This window comes from Lactuca sativa, chromosome 8, assembly GCF_002870075.4.
Source record: "Lactuca sativa cultivar Salinas chromosome 8, Lsat_Salinas_v11, whole genome shotgun sequence".
In the NCBI taxonomy this organism is placed as follows: Eukaryota; Viridiplantae; Streptophyta; class Magnoliopsida; order Asterales; family Asteraceae; genus Lactuca; species Lactuca sativa.
Genome location: NC_056630.2, coordinates 302,291,642 through 302,306,139, shown reverse-complemented (window position 1 = coordinate 302,306,139; position 14,498 = coordinate 302,291,642). Strand labels below are relative to the sequence as shown.

At 33.6% G+C, this 14,498-nt stretch overlaps 1 protein-coding gene across 1 annotated transcript; it reads left to right on the top strand.

Moving 5' to 3' along the window:
• Positions 1-4,338: 4,338 nt before the first annotated feature.
• Positions 4,339-4,860, top strand: LOC111919829 (F-box protein CPR1-like). The gene has a single exon (XM_023915401.3). It carries the CDS (start codon positions 4,339-4,341, stop codon positions 4,858-4,860), a length of 522 nt encoding a protein of 173 aa, XP_023771169.3.
• The last annotated feature ends 9,638 nt before the right edge of the window (positions 4,861-14,498 follow it).

The window sequence follows — 14,498 nt, the reverse complement described above, 5'->3', positions numbered from 1 at the left end:
TTTATTGGACTGCCTAGGCTATCTTAACCAACTTAACATTTATTAAGTTCATTGAGTTTCAATATCAAACTCTTAGGTGGGAAAACTAATGTGATATTTTATTTCCCTGAATGCTCGTTACACTTATTATTATGACATATTAATTATAGATTTAAGTCTTTAAGTGGTATCTTATTTGAAATGGGCATGTTTAATTTAAGTGTGCCTTTACGAACCTCTTAACTTTGCGCCTTAATATTTTAATTACTCCTACTGATGTTGGGCTTCTTAGGAAGTAGTAACATCTTATCTTAATTATATTAGTATGAAAAATAGGTAATTCAATTCAATACCAAAGTGAATGGTCCAAATATCCAATAAAGAAACAGCTTATTGTCATTTGATTAAGTTTTTATTAATGATCGGTAATATGTTTATAACTTCGGCTAGACATCCTTACACCCAAATACTTTACAAATTAATGTTTCTATAAGATATGTAGATAGCTGACATCAATGTCGTTATCCATAAATTTAGAGATTGATACTCTCATACTTAGTGTATTTGACAACAACCTAACGTTCTTTACGATAATTAATGAAAGATCGTAGATGTTGACCACTGCTTGTATGTCAATCTCAAGATTCACCTAGCTTATTATATGTAATCACTCTTGGCTTTCGTTAAAATCAAGATTTTGATTAGCCTTTACATATATAAAAAAAACATAGGTGACTAAGACTTCATATTAGTTAGGTCTAAATACAAGTACATGAATAATCATAATGTTAATGATTAATTCAAGACTATAAATATCCGCAGGAAAAGGTCTACAAAGATTAATAAGGATCAATTTTGTAATCCGTTACAATGTGTGAGATTTTTCTCATTTCCTTTGGATTTTTTTTTTCAATACACTCTATACATTTTCAGAATTTTGTGAAAATATATTTGATTGAAACTTCATAACTTAGATGATATTCACACCATATCTTAGATGAAGTCTATGTATATTGTTTTCTGCAAAAAAAAAAAATAATAATAAATAAATTAAATTAAATTGGATTATGAAAAAAACTTAATGATAATAGAGATTCCATAATTTGGTTATCTATTCATATAGAAGTGCCCCCTTTAGCTAACCCCTGTTAGAATTCGGAATATGCAATCGATAATAATCTTATTATCGATAATAATCTTATTGTATCCATGAGTAGATGACAAAATATCATCATTTAGTTATAGATACATATCAAAATTTCGAATCATATAGAAACTTCATAATAAAATGTAAATATTTATCATAAATGAAAACTTATCAACCATGTATTAGCAAGAAATTTAATTTTATGTCTCAACATTACCATTATTCAAAAGCTTATTTCCTTTTCCTTTAGGTAGTCTATTCACAAGACATTTTCTAATAGTCAAATGTGAATTTTTGACTTCTTTGAAATAAGTTAGTACTTGTACCACCTATATGGAGCATCTTGTTTTTAACTTTATTACGACATTTGTTTCTTTATATATCGTATTCACATGATAAAGGGTTAATTTATTTCAATTTCTCATTATGCATATTATGGTAGATGGTTCAAAGACCAAATCATGCTAAAAGAAACAAAAGAAACATTAGAATGAGATAAATTAAAGCTTAGCAAATTATCATATTACAAATCAGTTTATACCAATTGATAATACACAATACCAGATAGTTAATTGGTATTACTTGATGGTAGACATTAAAATGGGTTTTAAACCAAAGGTATTAATGAATTAGTTCGGGACATACGCATAATGTAAGGGTCATGAGTGAATTCATTACCTATTACCAACACCAAAATAATAGGCAAAATAGTTAAAACGTCCAACAATTAGCTTCACGTTGGCTAATGCTAATTATTGAACATGATAACTTTTTTAGAATTAAATTATGCAGCCATAGCGTTGCACAACACCTTTGGGCTGAAATGCAATACTATGCGATAATGCTTTTACTTAATTGGTTTTGACCAACAACCAAATATTTAAGGCATCCTTAAACTTATAGTACGCTACATATATACTACACACCACTGTTGGGCAGAAGTGCAATATATACGCAAATTATGCTATAATTAACTATATGAGTGATTCTCTAAATAGCCTTTGGGTTCTCTAGATAACAACTCTTACAGTTTTATAACGTGGTGTTTAATAAACTCAAATGTTCAACTCAAACAACCTTTCTTTGGTCCAGCAACTTAAGTTCAACATGTTAGGTTACCACTTATCTACTTATTTAGATTCATTTAATCTTATAATGGTTTTATTGTTAAACTGGTTCATACCCAAATAATAAATTAGTATTAAAAAAAATGATTTCAATATTATCGATTTCATATGTTTAATCCCTTCACTTTAATGGACTTGTTAACCAAAGAAATCTATAATACACTACCGACTTAAGTTGCATGGTTGAATTGATCAACCAAAAGTCAATGGTCTTATGTACTCAGAAGGGATAGACAATTGGATTTTAGTCACCACCAAATAGATATTAAAATCATACGAAGAATATGTTGTTTAACAATTAGGATTGAATGACTGAAAAGTATCAAGACACAATTAAGAGGGTTTCTATTTTAAAAGTTTGGTTATTGCATCATCATTACTCGAATGAGACGCGAACCTCACAAATAAATCAACTGAATCACCATGGTAATTTAATAATTTAATTCATCAATTACATTATTAGGCATCAATTATAACCAAATTGGGCATGACCGAAAAATGATTAAACTAAAAGCAATGGCATGAATCTGCTCGTTAAACAAATTCATCCCACTGGACATGAAAATTATCAAAATATAATGTAATTGATTAATCAACTTCAGCCTTGGGTTGGATACAAAAGAAAAGCACACCACACGACTACTTTGTAGATTAAAAAATTGTTTCCAACATGTTTTGAAAATTATCAACACATAATATAGTGGGTGTGTGTACGCATAAATTAGGCATCCATATTTTTAATTAGTGGATTGGAAACTATCAATCGACGAACATTATTACTGTTCGTTCAGCCACCGAAGCAAATAGGCCAAACTTTAAAGTGTTAACTGTATATAATATTATTTGCCGTTTCATTAACTTGTACAATCATACCAACAATTTTCGATGGATATGATAACGGAATCAAAAACGACGAAATTTAATTTTAGTTCTTCAATCGATTCTATTAAAAGGATTGTGATGCCACTGATTTTTACATCTCGAATGCTAACGTATACAATGGACTTTAATTACACCACTGATATGCATTAAAACCAATTGTATCCTTAACGTGAGTAGTGGTTTCAAGAATTTCAATATTAAAAAAAAAAAAAAAAAAAAAAAAAAAAAAAAAAAAAAAAAAAAAGGATAGATTTTGATGTTTCCGGATTCAATTCTTTTGGTTCATTGATTCCCAAGGAATTAGAAGGAAAAGGAATTTAAAATCCTTGCAAAGGGTGTTTGGATTACCAAAGAAAACGAAAAAAAAATGAAAGAAATCTCTCTTCTTTTTATTTGTTTGACTTTACTTTAGTTTACTTTGGTAATTGCCCCAAAGGCCAAATCAGAAGAGATCCATCTCCCAAAAAAACTCACCTGTTCTCTTGATCTCTACATTGTCTGACGCTCTTCCGTCTCTGATCTCACCGAATCTCGCCACTGGCCGATGTTCTGCGCCAGTGATCTTGCTGTCACCGTCTCCCTCGATGTATTTCTCTCCTGCTCTCACTCTCCCCGGTTTTCAACAATCAATTGAGAAAACAATGACATTTCTGGGAACACCCAAAAAGATAACTACAGAATTCTTCTTACCAATTTAACCAAAACAACCTAATATTCTCCCTAAAATCTATCTTTACTGAATTTAACTCATAAACCAATGTCAATTGAAGTAATTTTTACCAACAAAAAGCAAATGTTTTGAGCAGGGAAACCCTAGAAAATGAACCGACAAATTGATGTTAAACCTCTGCAACAGTTTGTTTTTTTGAAATAGATTTAAGTCTTGACCAAAAGAACTCAAGGTTAAGTAGGTATTTCCTTTTTTAAAGCTTCATTACGATTATGCACTGTATACAGAGCTAAATTTTCATATGTTTTGTTGCTAGGGTTCATTTTTAATTTGTGTTTAAGCTAAAATGTTTGGTAACTAGTAATTATTTCTGTAAGGGTTTAAGTTAGAGTTTGTTGAAGACCAATATGCTTAAGTTAAAATGTTTTCATTTTTTTTTCTTTGTGCTTTTGATCTAGTTAATTGGAATTTGTCCTTCTCTAATTCTTTTTTTCTTCTTTAACAGGTTCCTGCTACCACGTCACCCAACGACTATGGAGAATCTCCCAGGTGAAATTTTATCAGACGTATTCATACGGTTATTGGCCAAACAACTTGCTCAAATGAGATGCGTCTATAAATCTTGGAATGCTCTCTTGTCTGAATCATCCTTTATAAAATCCCACCCTCGTCATTCTACCCATAACAACAATGATATTCTCTTGTTCTTCCATTGTTCATTTGTCGATGATCTATTCATAAGACGCCACTCTTGTTCACCTGATATCGAACTCACTCGTTTTTACAAACTTCCGGTTAATACCCAATTTGAAAGCAGTAGTTACACTGTCGTCGGATCTGTGAATGGCCTAATATGCTTTTATTACAAATCATACAATGATGATTATCTCATTCATATTTGGAACCCTTCTCTCTCCGCTGTATTAGCTCTCCCCCCATCTTCATTGTCCACTCCTATGTCAAAAAAAATCTATTTAAGATTTGGATTTGATCCCAAAACCGATGATTACAAAGTTGCTAAGTTTACAAGCCTTTTCCAACATCCAACGAGGTAGCGAAAGGTGAGGATTATAGCATGAGAAAGGGTTCATGGGAGTTGATAAGTCAAAGGCTTCCACCGTATGTCATTTCCAATCAAAACAAAGTTGATTTAGATGACATTGACAGCTATCTTCATTGGCTTTCTTATATTGATAAGGAGATGAAAGCATGTACAATAGTCGCATTTGTAGGAGTTTTGTTTGGAAAACTTTGTGTGATGTCAAGAGGCAAAGGTGGTAAATGTGAGGTGTGGGTGATGGAGGAGTATAGGGTGGCTGCATCATGGAGGAGTATAGGTGTGGGTCAAAACCAGTGATTTTCAAATATAATTGTTGTTTTTTCTATCTTATAACTAGAAGTGTTTTGTGGGTTTTATGGTTTGATGCGATGGTTATTCAACTATATCTTAGGCCGGTTGCATGAGCAACCTGGTTGTACATAAGCTATGCTTAAAAGAAAACAAGTGGATCTGTAGATTCGATATTTTGAGTTTTAATGCATTACGTCATATAATATGTTGACATGTTGAACGTTGAATGTTGAGATTGCTCCAAATAAGTGAGGTAGAATAAAGGATAAATTAATGCATAACGTCTATGAAACCCCTTATACCCTTCTCTTGAATGGTGAAAGAAATAATAGAAGCCAGAGTGGACTAAGGAGTATGGGGTGGCTGAATTATTCCATTTGGATACGCATTACAAATTAAGTTTATGTTTGAAAGGTATAAAAGTCATCTAGCTATGCATTATCCAGTAAATTATTCAAGTATATGTCTTCTGAGCGGGAAAGAACTAAGATTGTTGTGTATGGTGACAATTTTGTTTAGGTTGTGATGCGAATAGAGAAGAGGGGACCACAGTAAATGTCACACCTAAATCGTTATTGGTGTATTCTAGAAAGGGACCAGGGGTAAAAAGGGGAAAGACTATCATTAGTTAGTTATGTAGAGAGGAGAATATATAGAGAGAGAATAAGGAAGTATGAGGTCATGTTTTTGTTGTTACGATTGTATTGGCTCCTGAAGATTTGTTTCAGTGAGAGAGGGATCATTCTCTGGGCAATCTTCGGATTGAATTATCAATACAAGTTCATTCTCCTTTCATTCATTTCATCATTCATCTGTTTCTTATTTCATTTACAATTCATATTTCCATCAGGTTGCACCCAGTATCAGCTTTTTTAGCATCTGTTGGAAAGTGAATGCTCAAAAGGAGAAAACGATATTATAATTGCACATTTGTTACTATGCTAATATGAATTGAGGATTAAGCTTTTAGTTTCTAAATCACAAACTGTGTTTGCTGCCTTTCTTAATCTGTTTGAATACGAAATCAGGCCTGTTTTTGTATTTGATTTCATTGTTGATGTGAGCTTTTGGTTGATTTTGGTTTTTGTTAGAATTGTCTTTCTTTTTGTTTGTTCATCTGTTAGATATGAGGTATTCTAAGAAGGGTAAAACCAGAGAGGAAAACTTTGTATTTTATTTCATGAAAGGATGAATTCACCGGAACAATATTTATAGCTAATGCGGTTTGTCTCAGAGATTTCTTATTAAACCACAACCTAACATCTAAAATTAAAGAGTTAAAACTATTGGGGATAAAGAAAGATACTAAGGAGTCTCACTCGAATATGTAGTTTATCTTCAAGGTCTTCTCTGTTATCTCAATTAGACGGAAAATGATCAATATCTCATGATTCTAGTACAATGATGAAAACAAAAAACTACATACTTGAAGAAATCGATTGCTGATTTGATGAAGAAGAGCCCGCTATTAGAGTTATACTTCAATTGATCTGTTGATTGCCTTCAATTAGGATGGGTTAATAGATTGATGGCGTTCTTGATTATTTCCTGGTGTGATTGATGGTGTTCTTGATGATTTCCCGGTGTGCGGTTGACAGAACACAGGGATGTGTTCTCATGAATAGAGAAGAAGGCAACCACGATTCAATTTTCTGATAACCTATATATATTTATGCACAGGGACCAACTTCGCCCATCATAAAGATTGGAGGACCTGTTTGTAAATGTGGGAAAATCAATAAGATAAACAATTAGATTAGTTAAAATAAAACTTATATAATAATGATATAAATAGTTTAGGCGAGATTATTATGATAATTCTTACATTCTCCCACTTGGCCGTATAATTATCTATATCAAATAAGTTGGCCATTTATCAATCCATTTAGGATATATATTTGGCAAAAACATTGAGGCAAAAAGATACAATCATACACACCTTAAAAGACATGAGATCCCCATCGATTATACCTCAACACTTTCACAAAATATAACTTAAGGTTTTATGGTTATCATATCTGCTCCATAAAAATTAACGTTAACATGAATTTGTTGAGCAAAATAAATAAATCATGTGAAAGATAGAACTGTAAGCGCTTATATGTAGTAGTGCATAGTATTATGTGACATTAAGCGAGATTTCCTCTTAGGCTCATTCTCGCTACATGCTCAATAAAAGTCTTAGGTGGTAGTCCTTTAGTAGGTGAATCCGCCAACATGTCACTCGTATTAATATACTCCATGCTTATGTAATTTTCTTCCACTCTTTCTCGAACAAATAGGTATTTAGTATCGAGATACAATCCAGCACCGGTTGAACTATTGTTGTTAGAGAAACTAACAACAACACTATTGTCACAATAAAACTTCAGTGGTCTTGTAATGTTGTCACCAATTTTGAGCCCACCAATAAGATTTCGCAGCAACATAGCATGACATGTGGCATGATAACATGCTACATATTCAGCCATCATAGTTGAAGTAGTAGTGAGCTCTTGCTTGCGACTCCTCCAAGATATAGGTCCACCTGAAAGCAAGAATATGTACCCTCCAGTTGATTTTTTATCATCTTTGCATTTAGAAAAGTCAGAATCTGAGTATCCCACGACCTCTAGAATATTTGATCTTTTATAAGTGAGCATGTATTCCTTAGTTCCTTGTAAGTAACGCAATACCTTCTTGGCTGCTTTCCAATGGTCTAATCCCTGGTTTGATTGATAACGACCAAGCATACCAGTGATGTAAGCAATACCGGGTCGAGTACAGACTTAAGCATACATTAAGCTCCCAACAACCAAAGCATGTAGTATAAGCTTCATTTGAACACGTTCAGCTTCCGTGTTGGGGCATTGATAAGAGCCAAATTTATCACCTTTTACAACAGGGGCAACAGTAGGTGCACAATTTTGCATATTGTACTTATTAAGAACCCTATCTATGTAGGCCTTTTGAGACAATCCCAAAGTCCCACTTCCTCTGTCTCGATGAATTTCTATACCAATCACATAAGCAGCTTCACCGAGATCTTTCATGTCAAATTTACTTGATAGGAAGCATTTGGTCTCAAATAACATGTCTTGCTACTACTAGCAATGATTATATCGTCGACATATAAAACCAAGATTGTAAAATCTCTCTCACTGTTCTTATAGTATATACACTGATCCACTAGGTTTTTAATAAAATTGAAGCGTTTCATGACTTAATCAAATTTTAAGTACCATTGACGGGAAGCCTGCTTCAGCCCATAGATTGACTTCTTTAATTTACATACGAGATGTTCTTTACCCTTGTCCTTATAACCTTCGGGTTGCACCATATATACATCTTCGTACAAATTGTCGTTTAGGAAGGCAGTCTTGATATCCATTTGATGTAGCTCTAGATCAAAGTGAGCTGTAAGTGCTAACACAATTCTTAATGATTCCTTTCTTGATACAAGCAAAAAGGTTTCTTTATAATCAATGCCTTCCTTTTGAGTAAATAGCCACTAATCGAGCCTTAAAGCGTTCAATGTTTCCATTTGGGTTTAATTTTGTTTTAAAAACCCACTTGCAACCCACAACTTTAGTGCCCTTAGGTAATTCTGCAAGTTCCCAAACGTCATTTGTACGCATGGAGCTCAATTCGTCATTCATGGCTTCAATCCATTTATGTGAATAATCACTATTCATGGCCTCGTTATATGAGGTTGGATCTTCAATTTGACCTAAGTCATAGTCAACCTCATTCAAGTAGGTGACAAAGTCTCATAATTCACGGGTCGTCTTTCTCTTCGTGACCTCCTCAGTGGTTGTTGAGTTTCTTCAACGGTCTCATCATTATGTGGGATTTTGTGATGTAATGGTTTAGGTTCTATTGGACCAACAACATCCTCATGTTGAGGTGTTGGTGTTGTTGTTGGTGTGGATTCTTGAACAGTTATAGGTATCGACACCAAGATATTAGGTGTTTGATTTGCTGTTGATTCCTTTCTAAGTTCAAGGATCTTTGAACTATTGCTCCCACTATTGTCTCCGTTCTCTAGAAACTCGGCGCATCGGGTCTCCACTATTCTAGTGGTATGTGTAGGGGCATAAAACCGGTAACCCTTAGACCTCTCAAGGTAACCCACAAAATAACAAGATATTGTCTTTAAGTCCAGTTTCTTAATTTGTGGGTTATAGACCTTAATCTCAGCCAGACAACCCTAAACCTTTAGATAATTTAATTTGGGTTTCCTACCCGTCCATTTTTCATAAGGTGTTTTAGGGACGGATTTTGATGGAACACGGTTTAAGATGTGTACGGCTGTTTTTAACGCGTCGGTCCATAGGAATTCCGGAAGACTTGAGTTTGCAATCATGCTACGCACCATATCCATAAGGGTGCGATTGCGTCTTTCTGCAACTTCATTTTGTTGAGGGGTACCTGGCATGGTGAATTGATTTACTATGCCATGAGATTTACAAAAATCAGCAAACAGTCCGGGGCTTTGACCAACATCTGTATGTCGACCATAATACTCTCCACCCCTATCCGATCTTACCACTTTTATTTTACAATTAAGTTGATTTTCAACCTCAGCTTTAAAGGTTTTAAACATTTCAAGTGATTCGGATTTTTCATTAATTAAGTACAAGTAGGTATAACGTGAATGATCGTCGATGAAAGTAATAAAAGATTTATATCCTCCCAAACCGGAACGGAACGGGCCACAAATGTCCGTGTGAATTATTTCAAGCAAGCTTGAACTACGGTTTGTGCCTTTCTTATTTTTATTGATCATTTTACCTTTCATGCAATTTACACATGGGTCAAAATCTGAAAAGTCAAGATTTTCAATGATTCCATCTTTTATGAGGCGTGTCATCCTTTCTTTAGATATGTGACCTAGACGTTTATGCCACAATTGGGATGATTTTTCATTGTCTCTTTTTCTTTTATTATTGTTACTACATTCACAAAGGTTTACATTCATAGACAGTAAAGATTCCGAAAATTCATTATCAAGTCTTAATTTATAGATGTCTCCCTCTAATCTACCAAAACCAACCACAGATTTGAAACGAGATATTATTACATCATCGTCATCAAAGTTAAAGTCATATCCATCATATTTACATTTAGATACAAATATTAAGTTTCAAGTAATAGTAGGTACATATAAAGTGTTTTTAAGGACCATTTCATGTCCTCCATCTAATAATAACACCATAATACCTATAGCTTCAACCTTCTTTTCATTTCCGTCCCCGACTTTAATGGTCCGTTGGTTGCTTTTCAATAGTTTCTTTGTATGGAATCCCTGCAATGAATTTGTGACATGAACCATTGATCCCGTATCAATCCACCAAGTACTAGAAGGTACACTAATTGAAAAAGATTCATAAATCATGTAATTAATAAGCATACCTTTCTTTGCTAACCACTCCTTAAATTTCGGGCAGTTATGCTGGGTGTGGCCAAGTTTTTTGCAGAATTTGCACTTAGCCTCTTTTTTAGTTCCACTTGTACTAGGACCAGTTTTCTGAGATTTGTTGGAATCGGAATTGGATTTATTCCCCTTGTTGGAACCCTTTCCACCATTATTGAACTTCCTCTTGTTTGAGTCGGTGGTGGTGAGATGAGCAACATCAGGTTTTTCTACTTTCAAACGTTCCTCTTCTTGAACACACATGGCTATTAGTTCACTCATTTTCCATTTCTCCCTTTGGGTATTATAGTTAATTATGAATGGCCCAAATTGAGCCGGAAGGGAAGTCATAATAAAGTGAACCAAAAATCCTTCAGAAATTTCCATTTCCATACTTTTAAGTTTGTGGGCCATGTCATTCATTACCATTATGTGTTCTCGGACACCACCAGATCCTTCATATTTAGTTGTGAGCATTTTAAGGATAAGAGTACTAGCATGGCCTTTAGAGGTACCCTTGAATTGCTCCTCAACCGACTCAAGATATCCGGTGACTGTTTCAGAATCAGGAATTGCACCATGGATAGCAGATGATATGGAGTTTTTAATGATCATTAGAGACATGCGGTGATCGCTCCCACTGATCACGTTTTTCATCGGTAGTGGATTTATCAGTTAAGGGGGAGGGGCGATCAACCCTTAATGCAAAGTCTAATTCCATCACTCCAAGTGCTATTTTGACTTGCTCAATCCATGAGGAATAATTCGTCCCATTAAGCGGGTCAATGTTCGAAAGTAATCCGATATGACCAACTAAGGGGGCTGAAATTTCAGTATTAGTGTGATTAGGCTCTTTAATAATAAGAAACAAACAAAAAAAGGAATTAATGGGTACAAAAGGACAAAAATAAATAAATTAACTAATAAGAACACAAAACAAAAATTATTGGTAATTATTTCATAATTTAACTACTAACTCAACATTGGTCAAGTGAAGTAGTTAAATTGTGAAATACAAATAATCTTATTGAAAACACATATAAGTCATGCTTTATCGTTGGATAAAACACACCCTATATGTTAATTATGTTAAACATTAAGTTGTTTAAAATTATCATTCAACTTTCCGTTGGGCAAATTGAACAACAATTTCAATAGTTTCAAAAATACGATATTATTAGACTTCTATATTGATAAAAAGAAATCATTCGTTGGGCTGGTTACTTTAAAGCAATACAGAAGTTGCAGGATAACAAATTTGACAAAAATTCAGTATATTAAACAAAGTTGTGTATAATGTTTTACAATTTAACATGTGAATCCATCAGGTTTGTCATCATCCCTTATTTATTTATTTATAAGCAATTGATCAGTATCAAGAACAAGGCATCAATTTTACAACAGGGATTAGAATATATGTTCCTTATGACCATATATTGATGGAAAACTGAATATTACGAACACAATATAGATTTTTATGTTCAAAACAGTGCCCAAAATTGATCAGAACATATGTTCAAAACATCCACTTCATTTAGGCGATTGGATATCCTGTTATCTGACTTCAATTTCCAACAATCTATTTCATTGAATATATGGAACAAAGAATTGAAGAGAATAGACAGAAATTGAAGTCGCATATAATTCAGTGTTCCAGAAAATTTATTCCAGAAAATTTATTCAAATCGGGAATCGAAATGCACATAACATGAAATTGAAGACGAAAACCTTGAGAATCGTTCGACCTAACAGTATGCATCGAACGATTTTGGGTGACACAACAATCAATTGATAGGGTTAAAGAATCATAATCATAAGATTAAAACCGCTATGATACCACATGTTATCTCAATTAGACGGAAAAGGATCAATATCTCATGATTCTAGTACAATGATGAAAACAAAAAACTACATACTTGAAGAAATCGATTGCTGATTTGATGAAGAAGAGCCCGCTATTAGAGTTATACTTCAATTGATCTGTTGATTGCCTTCAATTATGATGGGTTAATAGATTGATAGTGTTCTTGATTATTTCCCGGTGTGATTGATGGTGTTCTTGATGATTTCCAGGTCTGCGGTTGACAGAACACAGGGATGTATTCTCATGAATAGAGAAGAAGGCAATCACGATTCAATTTTCTGATAACCTATATATATTTATGCATAGGGACCAACTTCGCCCATCATAAAGATTGGAGGACCTGTTTGTAAATGTGGGAAAATCAATAAGATAAACAATTAGATTAGTTAATTACAGATTAATAAAACTTATATAATAATGATATAAATAGTTTAGGCCAAATTATTATAATAATTCTTACATTCTCCATTTAATCTCATTTGATTCACCAAGGCAATCACATGGTTGTAAAATTCTTCAATGGTTTCTGATTCCTTCATTCTCAGGCTATCAAATTCACAACGCAGGGTTTGCAAATGCTATACTCTATCATCTCCCCCTATAACCGTTATATATACAATGTATCCCAGGCCTTCCTGCTATTCTCTCGAAGATGGGAGAGTCAACCGCTTGGTAGATAAGGAACAACGCCATCTTGTCTTTCTTCTCTAATCCCTTTAAATCCTTTTCTTGCTGTGCAGTGGGATTAACTCCATAGATCCGAAGATTCATACAAAACCCTCATCTGGAGATACTCCAGTGATGATAATTTTGTGGTAATTGGGTTTGATAAAGATTGTTGTTCGTAGCCATCTTTGAGGAAAGAAACGAGATATCCTTTTGATTTAGAATTGCCGGCTCTTTGGTGGGGATAAAGATAGAATTTCAAGCTGATGATAAGATATAACACCAAATAGACTTTTTTTATTGATATAATCATCAATACGTCCAACAACCACATAAAAGTTACACAAGACTTTATATATACAGGAGAAACAAACGGTTGGGTCTAACCAACACAACTTTTCATGAACCATCACAATGGTTCATTATTTAACAGATAATTCATTAACTAGCAATCTACGTTAATAGTTTCTAACAAAAACTAAATGAAGAACTAAAATGTGAGGACGCAAAAAGTCTCACGCATTAACAATTAACACAAATAAGATTTCTTTCTTACATGCTCCATTTTAGGGGAATATTAATGATGCAGTTATCGAATGACTGGGTGACAGATCCACTTTCCTCCCAGAGCTCTCACATGCAAGCTGCCATAAGGACTTGGAGAGGTGTCACTGCCCACTTCCATCAGTTATCTGATAAAACAATTTAACACAAATGTGCAGCACTAAATAAGATCAAGTTTATAAAAAAAAATGAAAGTGTGTTACAGTAATAGTCCCTGTGGTTTAAAAAACATTTTAGTTTCAGTCCTCTTTTTGAAATATTCTCTGTATCGTCCCTAAATTTGCATTTCGTTATAATTCATCATAAATACTTTCTTTAACCCTAAGAGCAAAGAAGATTTTGTTCCACCTCCCTCAAAGAAGGCCCTCCCTCTGCAGTTTCTTTCACTTTCCCTGTACTCATCACATACACCTCCTGCATTAATAAGAAAAATATTGAAAATACTATGCTGTGGCGACGCCAAATCAAATGGAAGTAAGAATCTTTGAAAATAAAATCTAAACACGTTTCCATGTACATGTGTCAAACTTATCACATTTGACAGGTTACATTAGAAAAAAAAGAAGCTACAATGAAATTTCGAATATAAAGTTGCTGAAATTATCCTTACAGGCCTTGAAAAATCTGGTTTGTTAATTATTTACAAAAATATTATAAATTATCTTTGATTTCATGAGAATATGTCATATTCAATTCACATTCCTGTAAAATGTTGTGTCCACATGATACTAAGGAATACAATTCTGTAATTGACATGGGCGTAAACCAGTTATTTTGATCAAGAGAAAAAGAAAAATAGCCTAGGACCACAAAAGAATACAATTCTATCATGGACTTCCAAGTCTTCCATGGC